The sequence below is a fragment of the Chionomys nivalis genome, chromosome 6 (assembly GCF_950005125.1).
Source record: "Chionomys nivalis chromosome 6, mChiNiv1.1, whole genome shotgun sequence".
NCBI lineage: Eukaryota > Metazoa > Chordata > Mammalia > Rodentia > Cricetidae > Chionomys > Chionomys nivalis.
Window position 1 is genome coordinate 14242501 of NC_080091.1, and position 15973 is coordinate 14258473.

Sequence of the window (15973 nt, forward strand, 5' to 3'; positions counted from 1 at the left end):
AGTCTCATGGAGGATGGTTTACTGCATGATAAAATTCAGAAATGGAAACAGGAACTTATAGCTTCCTGAACATAAATACAATTATCACAATATTTTAATGCTAATAGTTTTTTTTTTTTTTTTTTTTTTTTTGGTTTTTCGAGACAGGGTTTCTCTGTGGCTTTGGAGCCTGTCCTGGAACTAGCTCTGTAGACCAGGCTGGTCTCGAACTCACAGAGATTCACCTGCCTCTGCCTCCCAAGTGCTGGGATTTATATCTCCTTGTTTATTGTGGTGCTGAGAACTCTGGCTTTATGCAAATTAGGCAAATTCTCAAATCCCAGCTGAGTTTTATAAATTCAGTGAAAACTGACTGTTCCTAGAACATACAAACCAAACATCTAATGACCGAGCTAAGATTAGGCCAACGAATTTCTCTCAATCCACATTTTCTTTTTTTTTTTTTTTTAAATATTTATTTATTATGTATACAATATTCTGACTGTGTGTATGCCTGCAGGCCAGAAGAGGGCACCAGACCCCTCTACAGATGGTTGTGAGCCACCATGTGGTTGCTGGGAATTGAACTCAGGACCTTTGGAAGAGCAGGCAATGCTCTTAACCTCTGAGCCATCTCTCCAGCCCCCATCAAACCACATTTTCTACTACTCTCCAAGAACTAACCACGGGACAATGGTGGGGTTTTTGTTTTTTTTTTTTTCCAACACGAACTGATGCAAACCAAATTTTGGAATGTCTCTTAGTCTTAAAATGTCCCTTCTGTTCATTACACACACACCCCTCTCTCTCTCTCTCTACACACACACACACACAGAGAGACACACACACACACTTTAAATGCCTTCCTTTCTCATCTGGCCAATTACTGACATTAGGACCCACATCTAGAGACAGGTGTAGTGGTACATTGGGGACTGGGGACAGGGGTGGGGGGATGACACGGGGGTGGGGGGACGGGGACAGGTGGATCTCTGTGAGCTCAAGGTCATCCTGATCTACAAAGTAAGTTACAGGACAGCCAGGCTACATAGAGAAAACCCATCTTTAAACTAACTAACCATCTAAACAAATAAATGACACGTACTCAGGGCTGGAGAAATGGTTTACTGGTTAAGAGTGCTGGTTCTTTTACTAGAAGACTGGTCAATTTCCAGCACCCACAGGGTAACTCACAACCTCCTGTAACTTCAGTTCTAGGGGCTCTGGTGCCTCTCCTGACCTCTACGGATACAAGGTGTGCATGTGGTGCACAGATGTACATGTAAACAAAATACACATACATATAAAATAAAAAACAATAAAAACTGGGGCTAGAAAGATGGCTCAATGGTTAAGAACATTGGCTGCTTTTATAGAGGACCCAGGTTCAATTCCCAGCACCTACAAAGTAGCTCACAAGCGTCTGTATGTAATTCTAGTTTCAGGAGATCCAAAGCCCTCTTCTGGCCTCCAGGCGCCAGGCATTGCACATGGTGCACAAACACATATGTTTTAAAACTCATAACATATGTTTTTAAACCCATAAAATAAAAATTTAAAAATAATAATAAAAACTAAAACAGTAAAAAAAAAAAAAGGACACAGCAGAATTTCTCCGCCCTCAGGATCAATCCTTTTGGATTTTATGCATTCCCCGCCCCCAATCTTCTTTGAAGTCAGCCAATGTGCTGTGTAATCTATGTTTATTTACATTTATTATTTGGAGTTTGCTAGTCACAGTTTCACATTTGAAAGTAAATCTAATCCCTACCATTACCAAATACAAGAGGATTTGACAACTGGAGTCAAAATTTTGTAATATAGAATAATTACCACAAAACACAGCTTCTTCAATTTAGGTGAAATCTGTCTTCCTGAAGTTTCCACCTACTGGTTCTGCCTCTGGATAAACACTAAGTAAAAACCCTTTAAGTTCTGAAGTTACTGACCTCAGATTACTATCCTGTCTTGTGAGTCGGTCTGTTCATCATACTAATCTCTCTGAGTCCTGGATGAAGCCAGAGATACTCCATTTATTAAAGTCATGAAGACATGAAACCCGTGAATGCAGACATCACCATGAATAACATTCAGCAAACTTAATACACTATAATTTTTAATAGACCAGTGGCTCTCAAATTTTAGAGTGTATCAGAATAACCAGAATTTGAGACAACAGCACCCAATGGACTCTTTCATCAAGTTTCTGACATAGTAAGTCTGAGATGAGATCTAAAGGTGTGTGTGTGTGTGTGTGTGTGTGAGTGTGTGTGTGTATGCAGCAGGTGTACATACACACGTGTGTAAGTACATTGTTTATATCAGGTGTCTTCCTCCAGCCGAGCAGCTCCAAGGATCCATTTGTTTCTGCTTGTCTGTCCACCCCAGCACTGCTTTAGACTGGACACAGGTTCTCACTAGGGAGAGGGCTCTGAACGCTGAGTGCACAGCAGCAGACACCTGACTAGTCCATCAACCACAAGGATTTCTACTATTTTTTTTTTATTTATTTTTTTTTTGGTTTTTCGAGACAGGGTTTCTCTGTGGTTTTGGAGCCTGTCCTGGAACTAGCTCTTGTAGACCAGGCTGGTCTCAAACTCACAGAGATCTGCCTGCCTTTGCCTCCCGAGTGCAAGGATTTCTACTTTTGATCATCCTCAAGGGTTGCAACATCGACGTGGGAGCATCATGTGAGCTGGCCAGACTGCAGTCTGGACATCTTTCAGAGTTGCTTCAAGTTTGCTCTTTCCTGAGTATCTACTAGGACCCTGTCTAAAGTTGCTTGTACAACACATACATTAGCAGATTATACTATTTTTTTTTTGTAAAAAAAAAAAATGTTTGCTGTTTGTGTAAGAGACAGCCAGCTGGACATGCTGGGGATTTCCCTGAAACGGGACTGTACTGTGCCGGAGACGCGGAGACGCTGCACCTGGGATGGGTCTCCAGAGCTGCCTGGTGGAAGCACAGAGCTTCACTTCTTTCTTGTCATACTCTGCCCTCAGCTGTCTCATCTCGTCTATTTGCGACTGAATCTCTTTGGAATTATTTTCAATAATCCTCACTCTGAAAGAAAAAACAGAAATGCTTTGTGTGCTTGTCGCAACCAGTCTAATTCTTGAATCACAATATCTAAAGTAAAACAGGCTAGATTGTTGCTTGATTTGGCTCGTTATGAACTAGATGTTCAGAAAAGAATGCCTGGAGAAAGGTGACACACAAATAGGGAATAATTCTGCTCAGAATGCCAAGGAGAGCAAGCACTATTATTGCTAACCCATTGAAATCAACAAACACTAGCTATAACCTGTTTACAAACACCATCTATTCCGTTTAGTAAAAACAACTGCTACAACTAAAAAAGTATTTTTAATTTTCTTTTTTCTTTCTTTTGAAAGGATCTTATTATGTAACTAAATTTGGCCTTGAATTTGTGAGCCTGCTCCCTTCAGTGCTGGATTACAGGCGTGAACCACTTCACTAGGTTTAAAGAAAAGCTTTAAACAATCAAAAGAAGAAAAGAAAGAAAAAGAGAACTGTTACTTTGCTGGGGGCTATCGCAACAATCACTACAAATTTTGAGACTGAGCAACATTATCTTCTCATCATTCTGGAGGCCAGAAGTCCAAAAGTAGTATGACATCTAGTACACCACACTGAAGTGTGAGAAACTCGTGTTTACGAAGTTGAGACGGGGATTACTGTAAGTTTGAGTTCAACCAGGGCTACAGAGTGAAACCTTATCTCAAAAACATCGTTTTTCAAAGGGCATTTTATTATTTGGTGGGTCACTTATAATTGGGCAATCACCGGACGGAGTGCTGTAATTTTGGTGGGAATCATGAACTTGTACTGTCAAATCGCCCATGCATGAAATGACCTCCCACTTTCATGATACTACAATGTACCTCCACTATACTAAGAGGGATCATAAAATCCTCAAGCAAAATTAGTAACAGTTTTACTCAAAATACATAATAATACAGTTGGGAGAGGGGAATATAAAACTACAGCTTAACATCAAATGTAATCAAATGTAGGCGTGGTCTAATTCTATTACCTTAGCACTTGAAGGCGGAAGGTCTTGAGCAAGGCCAGCATGGTGAATACACAGTTAGCTTAGGCTGAATAGTGACACCCTGTCTCAAAATAATAAACCAAACAGCACTAAAGACCAACACTTATTACCTCGAGCCGCATGACATGATACTGACATACTCACTTTGCTTCAAGTTGGATGGCTCTTCTCTGGTGATACACTAGTGCTGTGGGCTCTGCTGCCAAGACTTTAAGTTTCCCATGAAGATAAAAAGCAGTTCTTCGGCCTTTCTTTATTGTCTCAATAAAAGCATCGTATTCTTTTTTGATTGAAGTAAGAACGGACTTGTATGAATTGACATAGTCTATTACCTGAAATAAGATTTCTCTGTCTGTGGTACTGAATTTTTTTTAACAGAAGATACTGTAATCAAAAGCCTTTCAAGCAGATTATTTTTAGGTGAGTAAAGACTACTAATTAGACATATAAACATCTTACAGCAAACTCAACATGACTATGCACTAAAAACAATAACCGCCAAATACATGCTGTGAGTCACTGAACTCACAGGGATCCACCTGCCTCTGCCTCCCGAGTGCTGCAATTAAAGGCGTGCACCTCCACCTCACAGCTGCTGGGTGTGCTCCTAACCACTGAGCGATCTCTCTAGCCCCCATTGAGATATTGCAATCTGAGCTCATTCACTTCCGCTAGGAAAATCAGAGTTCCTGCATTCCTAATTGCACCTCTAACCTCAACATGTCAAAAACAACTGTGAAAACCCTTATCACTACATATTCATGGTTTCCAATACTATTTGAGCAAAACACCTATCAGGAAGGATCACAGAGGAAAAGAGCAATAGTAAGTTAACAAAGAAACTAAGTGCCTGCAGAAAAGACAGGTCTTGATGCAAGGGGCTGATTCCACAGTGCACACTGCTTTGTTAGGGCTTTCTTTCCTTAATCTTGTATATGTATCACTCATATACATATACCATATTCATACAAAAATAAATTATCAAAATTTTAAAAAAGGTTAAGAAATAGGGGCTGGAGAGATGGCTCAGAGGTTAAGAGCACTGACTGCTTTTCCAGAGGTCCTGAGTTCAATTCCCAGCAACCACATGGTGGCTCACGGCCATCTATAATGAGACCTGGTGCCCTGGCATGTAAGCATACATGGAACGAATGTTGTATACATAATAAATAAATAAATCTTTAAAAAATAAAGAAATAAAAAATAAACAGAAAAATTTACGTTTTTCACATAGTGATGATATATAGAGAATAAAGGTAATCAATCCAAAACTTTCAAATCTGAAATTATGTTTGTTCATCTCTGCGACATTTCTTGGGTATGTTACGCTCCATGAGTTTTCTTTAGATAAATACTATCTAAACAAAGATATTCGGGAAGATGTCCATTTTATCACATGTGGTCTAGAGAGGTCGTTACTCTGGAGATACAGCTTTTCCCCATACGCACACCACCTGTGCCCCAACCAGGAACTTTCCTGAGGAGAGGCTTCCCACACTGGGTCTCCTGCTCCCTGCTCCCGCTCATCTTGTCTCGCAGGCTCCTGTAAGGCTCTGATAATCCAGCTCAGACACATTAGAGGGTGTTAAAACACCTGCAGTGTCCGTGGGCCAGAAGAAACGCGTGGCAGTAGAACACACACAGAAAAGCACTAAAGTGGAGCACACAAAACGGCCCACCTATAGAATAGAGCTGCCAATGTCACCTTACACACAGAACATTTAAAAGTTTGGGACTTCTTTACCACCAATCTACTGATAGCTCCTTGAAAATTCTGCTAGAAGCCCCGTGCCTTAATGGCAGGTCCATGGGTTGGCTCTTTGTTCTCCTACAGCCTCCACCGTTCCCTGTCTGCTCACTGGGTTGGCTCTTCATTCTCCTACAGCCTCCACCGTTCCCTATCTGCTCGCCTAGCCTATGTGATTCTTTTAGAATATTTTCCCGACCTCTACTTCTCTTCATTCCTTTGGGGGGTATATTGCTACTTTCTACTTTGTTGTTTCCCTTTCTCTTCTTTTCCTTTGGCTTCATATGTCCTCAGATGGCCTTCAACTCACTATGTAGCTAAGGATGACTTTAAACTTTTGATATTCTTGCCTTTACCCCCCAAGTGTTGGGATTACAGGTGTGCACCACCATGCCAGAGTTAAACCATGCGGTAATGAGGATTGAACCTAGAGCCTTGTGCCTGCTGCCCAAGCTACGTTCCCTGTCTCTGTACTTACTTCTCCTTAGAGTAAGGAATTCGGCTTTTAAAACACTCTTCTTTGGGCTGGAGAGATAGATGGCTTGGTGGTTAAGAGCACAGGCTGCTCTTCCAAAGGACCCGGATTCACTTCCCAGCACCCACATGGCAGCTCACAACTGTCTGTAACAACAGTTACAGCTGATCTAACACCCTCACACAGATATGAATGCAGACAAAACATCAATGCACATAAAGTAAAAATTAAATTAAAAAACTGGCCGGGCGGTGGTGGCGCACGCCTTTAATCCCAGCACTCGGGAGGCAGAGGCAGGTGAATCTCTGTGAGTTCGAGACCAGCCTGGTCTACAAGAGCTAGTTCCAGGACAGGCTCCAAAACCACAGAGAAACCCTGTCTCGAAAAACCAAAAAAAATAAAAAAATAAAAAATAAAAAGAAAAAAAAAAAAAGAAAAAAAATAAATTAAAAAACTGCCTTTTTAAGCATATATTCATCATAGATAATAAGTTTCATAATGACATTTCCATACATGTGTTTTAATTTTAATCCTCTTCCTTTTCCCAAATACTTGCTACTTCTACCTTATATTTATTTATTTTGGGGGATTCAATGAGCTTAATTAGGATCACTTATATGAGCATAAGTAAGAGATTATTCATAAGAGCATAAAGCAATTGACCAGTGACTACAATACGGAAGAAAATGTCTCTTTCTCAGCCCCCAGCAACCACTGATGGCCTAACGATCCTCAGAAGGAACTAGGCTTTTATTTACACAAGAAACAAAACTCAATGGAATGTTTAAAAATCAACCAAAACACTGAGTTCCCCAGGGAGACACAGGCAGGCCATTTCTGTGAGGTTGAGGCTAGCCTTGTCTATGTCGTGAGTTCCAGGCCACCTAGGGCTACATAGTGAGCTTCAGAAAGGCTGAGTTCTGATTCTGCCATGTGTGTTTCACTCTGGGACAAAAGTCTAAGGTGCGTTCTTCCTCCAAGAAGCAGGAAAGCATGATGATTCACTTTTGTTGTCAGGGCATCTTCCAAAGGATGGGACAGGAAATGCTAGGCACCTTAGAATCAATGAACAAACTGCAGTTGTTCAAGAAGAGACAGTTATTTCTAAAATTGCAAAGAACAAAATCAGACATGCTATGTAAAACTATGACATTTTCTAATCGAGTCCCATTATTTCCAGGGCTAAAATCAGTCAAAGCCTTCATGCACCAGATCTAGACCTCTATCAGGGCTCACATTGTTTAGATGAAACTTCCGGTTGATTTATTCATGGATTTTGAGATGAGTCGTGTCATTATCTTGCTGGTGGCCTCCAATTCCTGGCTGCAAGGGATCTCCCAGCCTCCCTACCAGCTAGGATTACTGGCATGTGCCACAGCAGCTGACTCAAGAGGTTTTATTTAGCATGTCATATCATATCTAGACCAAGATCTTAGTGATATCAGGAATAAACCTAGAACACAAACTACTGGCTCTTGTTCACAATGCAAATTCCAGCAAATTAGACGGCACCTTAACAGGAAAGGGTAAAAATGATTACCAGAGGGCACAGCCAAGTTGGTGACAAAAACGTATCTTGCTAAACTAATTGACTCTAAGTAGCAGTCAGGAAATGTAAATGCAGCACCGAGCTTTCCCCATTCATCTTTGTTTAACAAACTCTGGATTCTCTAAAGAGTATACAGAACATGGCCGAAAAGGTAGTAGTATTTCTGAGGCAGTAGTTAAGCTAGGTAAAGGAAATGTAAATGCAGCACCGAGCTTTCCCCATTCATCCTTGTTTAACAAACTCTGGATTCTCTAAAGAGTATACAGAACATGGCCGAAAAGGTAGTAGTATTTCTGAGGCAGTAGTTAAGCTAGGTAACGTATAGTTTCCTGGAAATGTCCCGTCTTAAAGAGCATCATGGTACCTTGTCGAAAACATTTCGGTATATGGTGAAATACTCGTCAGCAGGTCCTTCCTCGTTGCAGCCCACTCTCTTGGTTTCTGTAATTATGTATCTTTGTATGCTTTCCAAAAACTCCTTGTCACTTCTACTAATGATGGGAGGAAGAACTGCATGTTTGTTTACTTCCTGGAGTGACATAAATCTTAATCTGTAAGCTTGTTCACTGGAGAAAAATCAAACTTTGACCTTCTTTTGCAACAAAGCCAAAAAACTTTAGTGAGCCTGAAATAAAACATGACCATCAGTTAATCTATAAGCCTACAAATGTTACATCAAAAGTCAATTTAAAAATATGCATTTTTCAGAAAAAAAATTCTCAGGGATCTGTCACTGAGATAAATATTTCAGTCAAAAAATTAAAATGCCCATGCTATTCTATGGACATTTGCTATATTCCCAAATACGTCAGACAATTAGGAACTCTCCCCTTAGGGCCAATGAGAAGGTTCATCAAGTAGAGTTACTTGCCATAGAACCCGAAGACCTGAGTTGATACCCAGAATCCAGCTCAAGGTGGGAGGAGAGAGCCAGCTCCACGAAGCTGTCCTCTGACTGCCACACAAGCCCCCTGCCCAGTTATGCACACAAACGATGACCAAATAGAGAAAACAACCCTTCCCTTAGAAACCAAGCAGATTCCTCTGATGGTATCATTTAAGTGATAGCTCCATAGGTTTCAACACTTTACAAACTTTGTATTTTATAATGCCGGGGACTAAATCAGGGTCATGAACATGCTAAGTAATTAGTCTACTAATGAGAGATACCATACCCATACCCAGTCCCCCTTTTTAAAATTTTTGTATTACATTTTAATAATTGTAAGGATGCATGAAATAGTAAGTCGCTGTGACTCCACTCTTCCAATGGGAGGTTTGTTTCTTTCGTGTGGGAACTACCGTGTGTGCTTCTTGCGGATACAAACAATACTTCTCTACCTCAGTGTCTGCCTAGCCCTGTAACACCTCTCCCTCACACAATGGCCACAAATAATTACCAGGTGAGTGAGTTTTGTTTTGTTTTAAATTGTTATTTTAGAGACAGGGTTTCTTGCAAACCTGGCAGGTCTTAAACTCCCTATGTAGCTGAGAATGGTGTTGAAGATCTTCCTGCTCCCACTTTTCAGATGCCAGGATTATAGGCATGCACTATATGATTTAATAAATAAATGAAACCCCAACAACAACAAAGCATGAGTTCTGGGGCTGGAGGGCAGGCTCCCCAGCTAGGAGCAGTGGGTACTGATTCCCAGCACCCACACGGTGACTCCCAAAGCACACATGCCTTCTTCCCAACACTCAGGCAGACCTCTTTAAACTCCACACACAGGACAGCAGAAAAGGCCTCGTTGGGAAAGTTTCCAGCAGGGGAAAGTGTACGGATGAGGCAGGGTGATGGTGAAAAGAATGAAAGCTCATGAAATAGATGAAACTACCCATGAATAAAAACTGAAAAATTTAAAATTCCCTCTTGGCTATGGTAGACAGAACATACCTTTAATCCTAGCATTTGGGAGGCAGAAATAGTTGGATCTCTGTGAGTTCAAGACCAACTTGGTCTACACAGTGAAATTCAGACCAGTTAGGGTTACAAAGTGAGACTCTGTCTCAAAAACAGTAAAATGATTAATTTTTTTCTAAAGAGCTCTAAAGATAGCATTTATTGCATAGTATGAGATTCCATTAATTATTTAGCCATCCCCATTAAACACTATAAATAATGCTGCTTTGAATAAATGTTTCAGTTAACTTTATGATGTTTTGGTAATAACCAGTTATCTAAAATAACATATCAAACTTTAAATATCACATACATAAGAACCAGGACAGCAGTCTGCATGATGGTACATGCCTTTAATCCCAGCACTTGGGAGGCAGAGGGCTAAGTTGGTTGACATAGTGAGATCCAGGCTAGCCAGGACTCCATAGTGAGACCTTGTCTCAAATAAACAAATAATAAAAAAAATAAAGGAGACATCACAATAATTTTAAATTACAAAAGACTAAATTTATCTTTACACTGATGAGTTGCATAAGAAAAAGTCAATTTACAAGAGGACATAAAGTAGCCCCATCACAGACACAAACAATGTATGGTTAAAATCTTCTTTAATTTAAAGAAGTTATTTAGAGCCTGGCAAGGTGGCACATGGCTTTCATCCCAGCTCTTGGGAGGCAGGGTCTGGTGAATCTTTGTGAGTTTGAGGCCAGCCTGCTCTACAAAGCAAGTTCCAGGACAGCTAGGGCTGTTAACACAGAGAAACCCTGTCTGGAAAAACAAAGAGTTACTTAGTGTCTGTGTATATGTGGGCGGGTGCATGCTCCTCATGGTACACACAGAGGTCAGAGGACAATTTACGGAGTCGGTTCCACACCTTCCCTGTGGAGGAACTGAACTCAGATCATCAGGCTTGTCAGAAAGCACATTAGCTCACTGAGCCGTGTCACTGGCCTAGTTTCCTCAAATAGAACCAACTTGTTTACTCATTAGTTAAACCACTAGTTTTTGCAAGGTCTATTTTGTATTTGATGGCTAGAGATTCAGCAGTAAGATAAGGTTCTGGCTCCCGGAGCTCACAGTCTAGTAAGCCAGTCAGAGTACAGGAAACTGCAAACAGCACATAGAGTCAAAGGAGAAGGGAAGGGCCTAACTGCTGGGCGTGTGTGGTCACATCCTCAAGCTCTGGTGATCTGTCAATGCCCTTTAAGGGGTCAACAACTTTTTCCCCCTCTGACAAAACTATCTTCTTATGTCTTCGTCCCTCATGTTTGAAGGTAAAACATTTTATTCTTTGTAGTGTTGAATATCAATTCTAGGGCCCACACATGCTAGGTCAGTACCCTACAACTCAGATAACCTTTAACCCCAAGATAAAGTATTTGACTAATGTAGATGACACCATAACATTTTACTTTTCTCTGCCCACATTCCTGTGGGTGCGTGCAGATGTGGGGCCAGGAGGATCACGTGTGTGGGGTGTCCTTGGATCATTTATTTTAAAAGTGTTCTAACATTTAGTTGGTTTAGGGATGGGGAACTCTGAAAGGCCGAGGGCAACTTGCTGCAGTCGGTTCTCTCCACGCGGGGGGGGGGGGGGGGGGGGGGGGGGGGGGGACGGGACACGGACGACGACGACACACGACCACAAACCGAGACCAGCACACCACACACCCATCACTTTTCACCAGGACACCTCTAGACAAATGTCAGCCAATCAGGGGTCCTGAATCTTAGAAATCCCTCACCCCCACCTTTGCTACTACAAAAACCCAACTCTGAGGCTGGAGAGATGGCTCAGCGGTTAAGAGCACTGCCTGCTCTTCCAGAGTTCAATTCCTAGCAACCACATGGTGGCTCATAAGCATCTGTAATGAGGTCTGGTGCCCTCTTCTGGCCTGCAGGCATACACACAGACAGAATATTGTATACATAATAATTTTTTTTTTTTTTTGGTTTTTCGAGACAGGGTTTCTCTGTGGTTTTGGAGCCTGTCTGGCTCTTGTAGACCAGGCTGTGCTCAGGGCTTTCCTAACACTCTAATACGTTGAGCACACGGAGAGACCGAGTTTGCAAACTTGTGTAAGAATAAATGGCTCTTTGCTTTGGCATAGGGAACTCGGTCTCCTGGTTGGTTTGGGCGGGTTGGGGGACAGGGACTCAACGACGACACTCAGTGACCTGGGCATAACACTCTCCACCATTTGGATCCCTGCAGAGAACTCCAGATGTCAACTCTCTTTACTGACTGAAGGCCCAACCTTATTTTAAAAGACATTTGTCACGTGGCTGTACGGTCGGTTCTGCCAAACCCCACCCCAACCTCTCACTGAATCTGGAGCCAGGGATTTAGTTACTTTGGCTGTCTAATGAGCCCTAGGAAGTTTCCCATCAGGCACAGCACTTTTTTTTTTATAGCGGGTTTTGGGGTTACAATCTAGACTTTTGCATTTCAAGCATTTTATCTACTGAGCCATTTCCCAGACCATTTCTACTTTTCAAAATGTGTCTTTTGGAGGTAGCAACGCTAGTAGATTAAAAAGAGGAAAGAGACAACACTGTGTTAGAACATAGATAAAAAAACCAAACAAAAGCAAAGCAAAACAAACCAAAAAAAAAAAAAAAAAAAAAAAAACCCACCACCACCACTACAACAGCAAAAAACCCGGGGACCGCCTACGTTTAGGAATAGGAAGAAATGACATTAAGAGTCTGCACTGGGTTTGTGAGGTGCAGAAGGGACCGGGCGAGGGCACGGCCTGCTCCTAACTCGTCTGTTTTGCCTATTTCTTAGGGACAGCACATGCTCCTAAGTATTTTTCCCAGGATGGACAACCTCCACGTCCGAGCTCGCAGTCGAGGCCTAAACAATCATTCTGCAGGTATCCTTACAGTACGACTTTTAAAAGGTGCAGGGATGAAAATTCCGATACATTTAACCGTTTCACACTAGGATGGCGCGTGCGGCTCAGAAGCTTCCTCAGACTGGAGAAAAGGTAGCTGAGGGCCAGGAAGAGAGGTGAAAGGAAGCGGCCGCACCCGCACTCTGGCCGACTTGGTGTGGGCGCCACTGTCCTGGGGACGGCTGAGGATGCCCTTCTCTGGGGGGCCAGCCCAGCGGAACCCCGCGGCTCCTCATTAACCCTGCCTTTCTACGCATTTCCGGCGCGGCCCCATCCCCAGGTCCTCACCTGAGTCCCTAAACCCGCTTAGAGACTGTAACCAGACAGCCCGCCCGGAAGTGTGGAACTGCATCTTGGGACAAGTAGTTTTAGCAAGAAGAAAGCAGCGAAAAAACTACAATTCCCAGCAAGACTTGCGTTACCTCTCTTTTCTCGTGCTAACAAAGCCCCCTGTAAAGGAAAGCCCCTCTTGGTCGCATCGACTGTATAAGAGAGCCTTTTGAAACATTTTAAAGTGGAGCACACCGTTTCGAGGACCCAAATGGGAGAAAGAGCGTAGAGAGATGGAGCGCCCGCTAGTCTGGCACTGCGTTAGACAGCCGCGGTTTGGCGGCAGCGCGCAGGCACGGGCGTGGACGCCTAAGGGGCGGGTCCTTCGGCCGGGAAACCTCGTTGGCCCGCGAGGCTCTTCCTTTCCGATCCGCCATCGCTGGTGAGTGTGTGCTCCGTGCTCTGGCTCCGGCCGGTGGCCTTAGGCGTCCGCTCTCACCGGGGTCGTCGGCTCTAATCCGTCTCTTTTCGAATGCAGGTGGCAGCGCCGCCAGGATGCAGATTTTCGTGAAGACCCTTACGGGGAAAACCATCACGCTCGAGGTACGGGCCAGGCGGCATGAGAGCCGCGGCCTGGCGGAGACCTCGGTGCCGCCCGAAGCTTGAGCGCGTCTCTGAGTTCGAAGCTTGGCCGTGAGCCGAGGATGGGTTGCTTACAGGCGCCAGAGTTGGGTTTTAGGTGCCGAAAGTTGGCGGCGCCTGCCCCGTTGCTAGTCGCAGCGCAGGCTTGAGCGCGTGGCTCGCCCCAGCGGCCGGCATTCGCCCCGGCCTGGGAACGGGGTTGGCTTGTAGCACTCCCGGGAGGCTGTGCACTGCGTGCCGGCTTTGTGTAACATGGACATCCGCTGAGATCGATGTTCTAGTTTCTTAGCGTTTAACCGTGTTTTAAAACTTGTAGGTTGAACCCTCGGACACTATAGAAAATGTCAAGGCCAAGATCCAGGATAAGGAAGGCAAGTGATGTTTTGTCTCTAGAGAAATCCCTGGTTGTGTGACCTAGGCATATTTGCTCTTAGGGTAGAAAACAGGTTAACTTTGAAAACTCTGCATGATAATTATGTTTCTACGTGTGAATTTTAACAATATTTTCCCCAGTTTACTGTCTCACGGAGGCTATTAACATGTATTAAGTGTTAAGCACGTTCAAACATGAAAGGTGTTGAGTAGTAAGTGGCCACCGTTCGCAGTTATTTGATAGGGGGTTATCTATAGCTTGGTATGCACCTAGTTCGATTAAGCCTGGTATTTATTCTTACAATTAGGAATTCCTCCTGATCAGCAGAGGCTGATCTTCGCTGGCAAGCAGCTGGAAGATGGCCGTACTTTGTCTGACTACAACATCCAAAAGGTTTGTTTCGGGGGAAACTTGCAGAAATAGGGAAGATGGGATTAGATTCCATGCGAGTCCACAAGCATTGAGAAGCACTGCAGCTGTTTACTGTTAAAATGTGATGCTGGTTGATCTTTTTGATTTGTGGGGAGAGGTCTCCTGTAGTCCAGGAGGGTCGTAATGTATTCCTGAGATGCTCCCACCCCCAAGTGCAGTGTGGGTGGGGTGGTTGCTGCTGGCAGGCACGATCACCTAGCAGTTGACAGACCGGAGTCAGGATTGTTGATGCTCCAGGGCTTGATGCTTCCTTGATCCTTCACAACAGGAGTCCACCCTTCATCTGGTGCTGAGACTTCGTGGTGGTGCTAAGAAAAGGAAGAAGAAGTCTTACACCACCCCCAAGAAGAACAAGCACAAGAGGAAGAAGGTGAAGCTGGCCGTACTGAAGTACTATAAGGTGAGCTGCCGAAGCGGGGATCAGCAAAACCTGAGGTTGATTTGGAACAAGTTCAGAGCAATTGACTTACATAGTGCTGACTTGAACACTAGAATTTCTTAAAGTGTTTTTACTTGTGGATATGTTTGCATGTGAGTGAAGAAGACATCCCTGCCTTTAGATGAAGAAGGCAGGGATGTCAGATCCCCTAGAGTTGGGGTTGTAGGCGTGAGTTGTCAGATGTGGGTGCTGGGAACTGAATGCAGGTTCTCAGCAAGGACAGTTTATGCCCTCAACCACTAAACCATCACTCCAACCCCTAAAAGGCACTAGAAATTATTGGTGTTGTAAGGTCCAGCGGTTAATAACTTGAGTCACTTAAATCAGACTTCAGGATGTGTTTTGTGGAATTGTCTTAGAGTAAGTTTTTGTTTTTTCAGGTGGATGAAAATGGCAAAATTAGTCGTCTTCGTCGGGAGTGTCCTTCTGATGAATGTGGTGCTGGAGTTTTCATGGCCAGCCACTTTGACAGACATTATTGTGGCAAGTGCTGTCTGACTTACTGCTTCAACAAGCCGGAAGACAAGTAGTTGTGTATGAATAAATAAAAAGACAGGAATTGATGTTTAGTGTTGTTTTGTTGTATGTCTAAAGACTTTCTTGGGCTGTGTGACTAGTCCTTTTGGTTCCTGTCTTAGGTGCCAGCTGCCTGTCTTGCATTGACTTGAGCCAGAATTTTTTAAGGGATTAGGGGATGTCCTTTGCCTTAGAGAATGATTAGTCTGTGTTGATGGAACTAGAGGCCACCTCCCTATCCCTTTGACCTTCCTTTAAGACATGACAGATGAATTGATGAACTAGAGAGATGGCTCAGTGTTAAGAGCACTGGCTGCTCTTCGTAGCATCCCGAGTCACAAGATAGGTAATATCCAGAGTTTGAGGAAGTATGCTCCTTGTTGATGTATGCAGGAGGGGTCAATTTGGGGAGGGGGATGTTCATTGGTTTGTTTGGTTTTTTTTTTTTTTGAGACAGGGTCTCTGTAGCCTTGCTGGCCTTGATTCAGGCATGTGTTGCCTTGCTTGGCTCATTGTGAATTCTTAACTCTTGCTATATAAGAAAAAGCTAGGCGTGGTGGTGCATGTTTAAAATTTCACAACTTGGGAGGCTGAGACAGGAGATTGCTTAACCAGCCTGTGTTAAGTATCAAGACTCCATCTTTAAATAAAGGACACGAAACAATACATT

At 43.3% G+C, this 15973-nt stretch overlaps 2 protein-coding genes across 2 annotated transcripts in view; one reads left to right on the forward strand and one right to left on the reverse strand.

The window, feature by feature from the left end:
• The window catches only part of Clhc1 (clathrin heavy chain linker domain containing 1), a 35925-nt gene extending 22934 nt beyond the window's left edge, over positions 1–12991 (reverse strand). Inside the window, exons 1-4 of the mRNA XM_057771905.1 lie at positions 12920–12991; positions 8193–8453; positions 4202–4389; positions 2912–3045 (exon numbers count right to left, since the gene is read on the reverse strand). Of these exons, the coding sequence (XP_057627888.1) occupies positions 2912–3045; positions 4202–4389; positions 8193–8369 (499 nt within the window). The 5' untranslated portion in view covers positions 8370–8453; positions 12920–12991. The remainder of the gene's footprint in view (positions 1–2911; positions 3046–4201; positions 4390–8192; positions 8454–12919) is intronic.
• A 282-nt stretch (positions 12992–13273) lies between these two features.
• Positions 13274–15969, forward strand: Rps27a (ribosomal protein S27a). Its single transcript, XM_057771752.1, has 6 exons — positions 13274–13343; positions 13440–13504; positions 13860–13914; positions 14224–14309; positions 14617–14748; positions 15168–15969. Exons 2-6 carry the CDS (start codon positions 13457–13459, stop codon positions 15315–15317), a joined length of 471 nt encoding a protein of 156 aa, XP_057627735.1. The 5' UTR covers positions 13274–13343; positions 13440–13456; the 3' UTR covers positions 15318–15969.
• The last annotated feature ends 4 nt before the right edge of the window (positions 15970–15973 follow it).

Bases quoted from the DNA above. Each gene is read 5' to 3' on its own strand.
- Rps27a (XM_057771752.1), top strand. From the start codon at position 13,457: ATGCAGATTTTCGTGAAGACCCTTACGGGGAAAACCATCACGCTCGAG. The intron at 13,505-13,859 runs GTACGGGCCAGG...TAAAACTTGTAG, and splicing joins GGAAAACCATCACGCTCGAG to GTTGAACCCTCGGACACTAT. The intron at 14,310-14,616 runs GTTTGTTTCGGG...CCTTCACAACAG, and splicing joins CTGACTACAACATCCAAAAG to GAGTCCACCCTTCATCTGGT.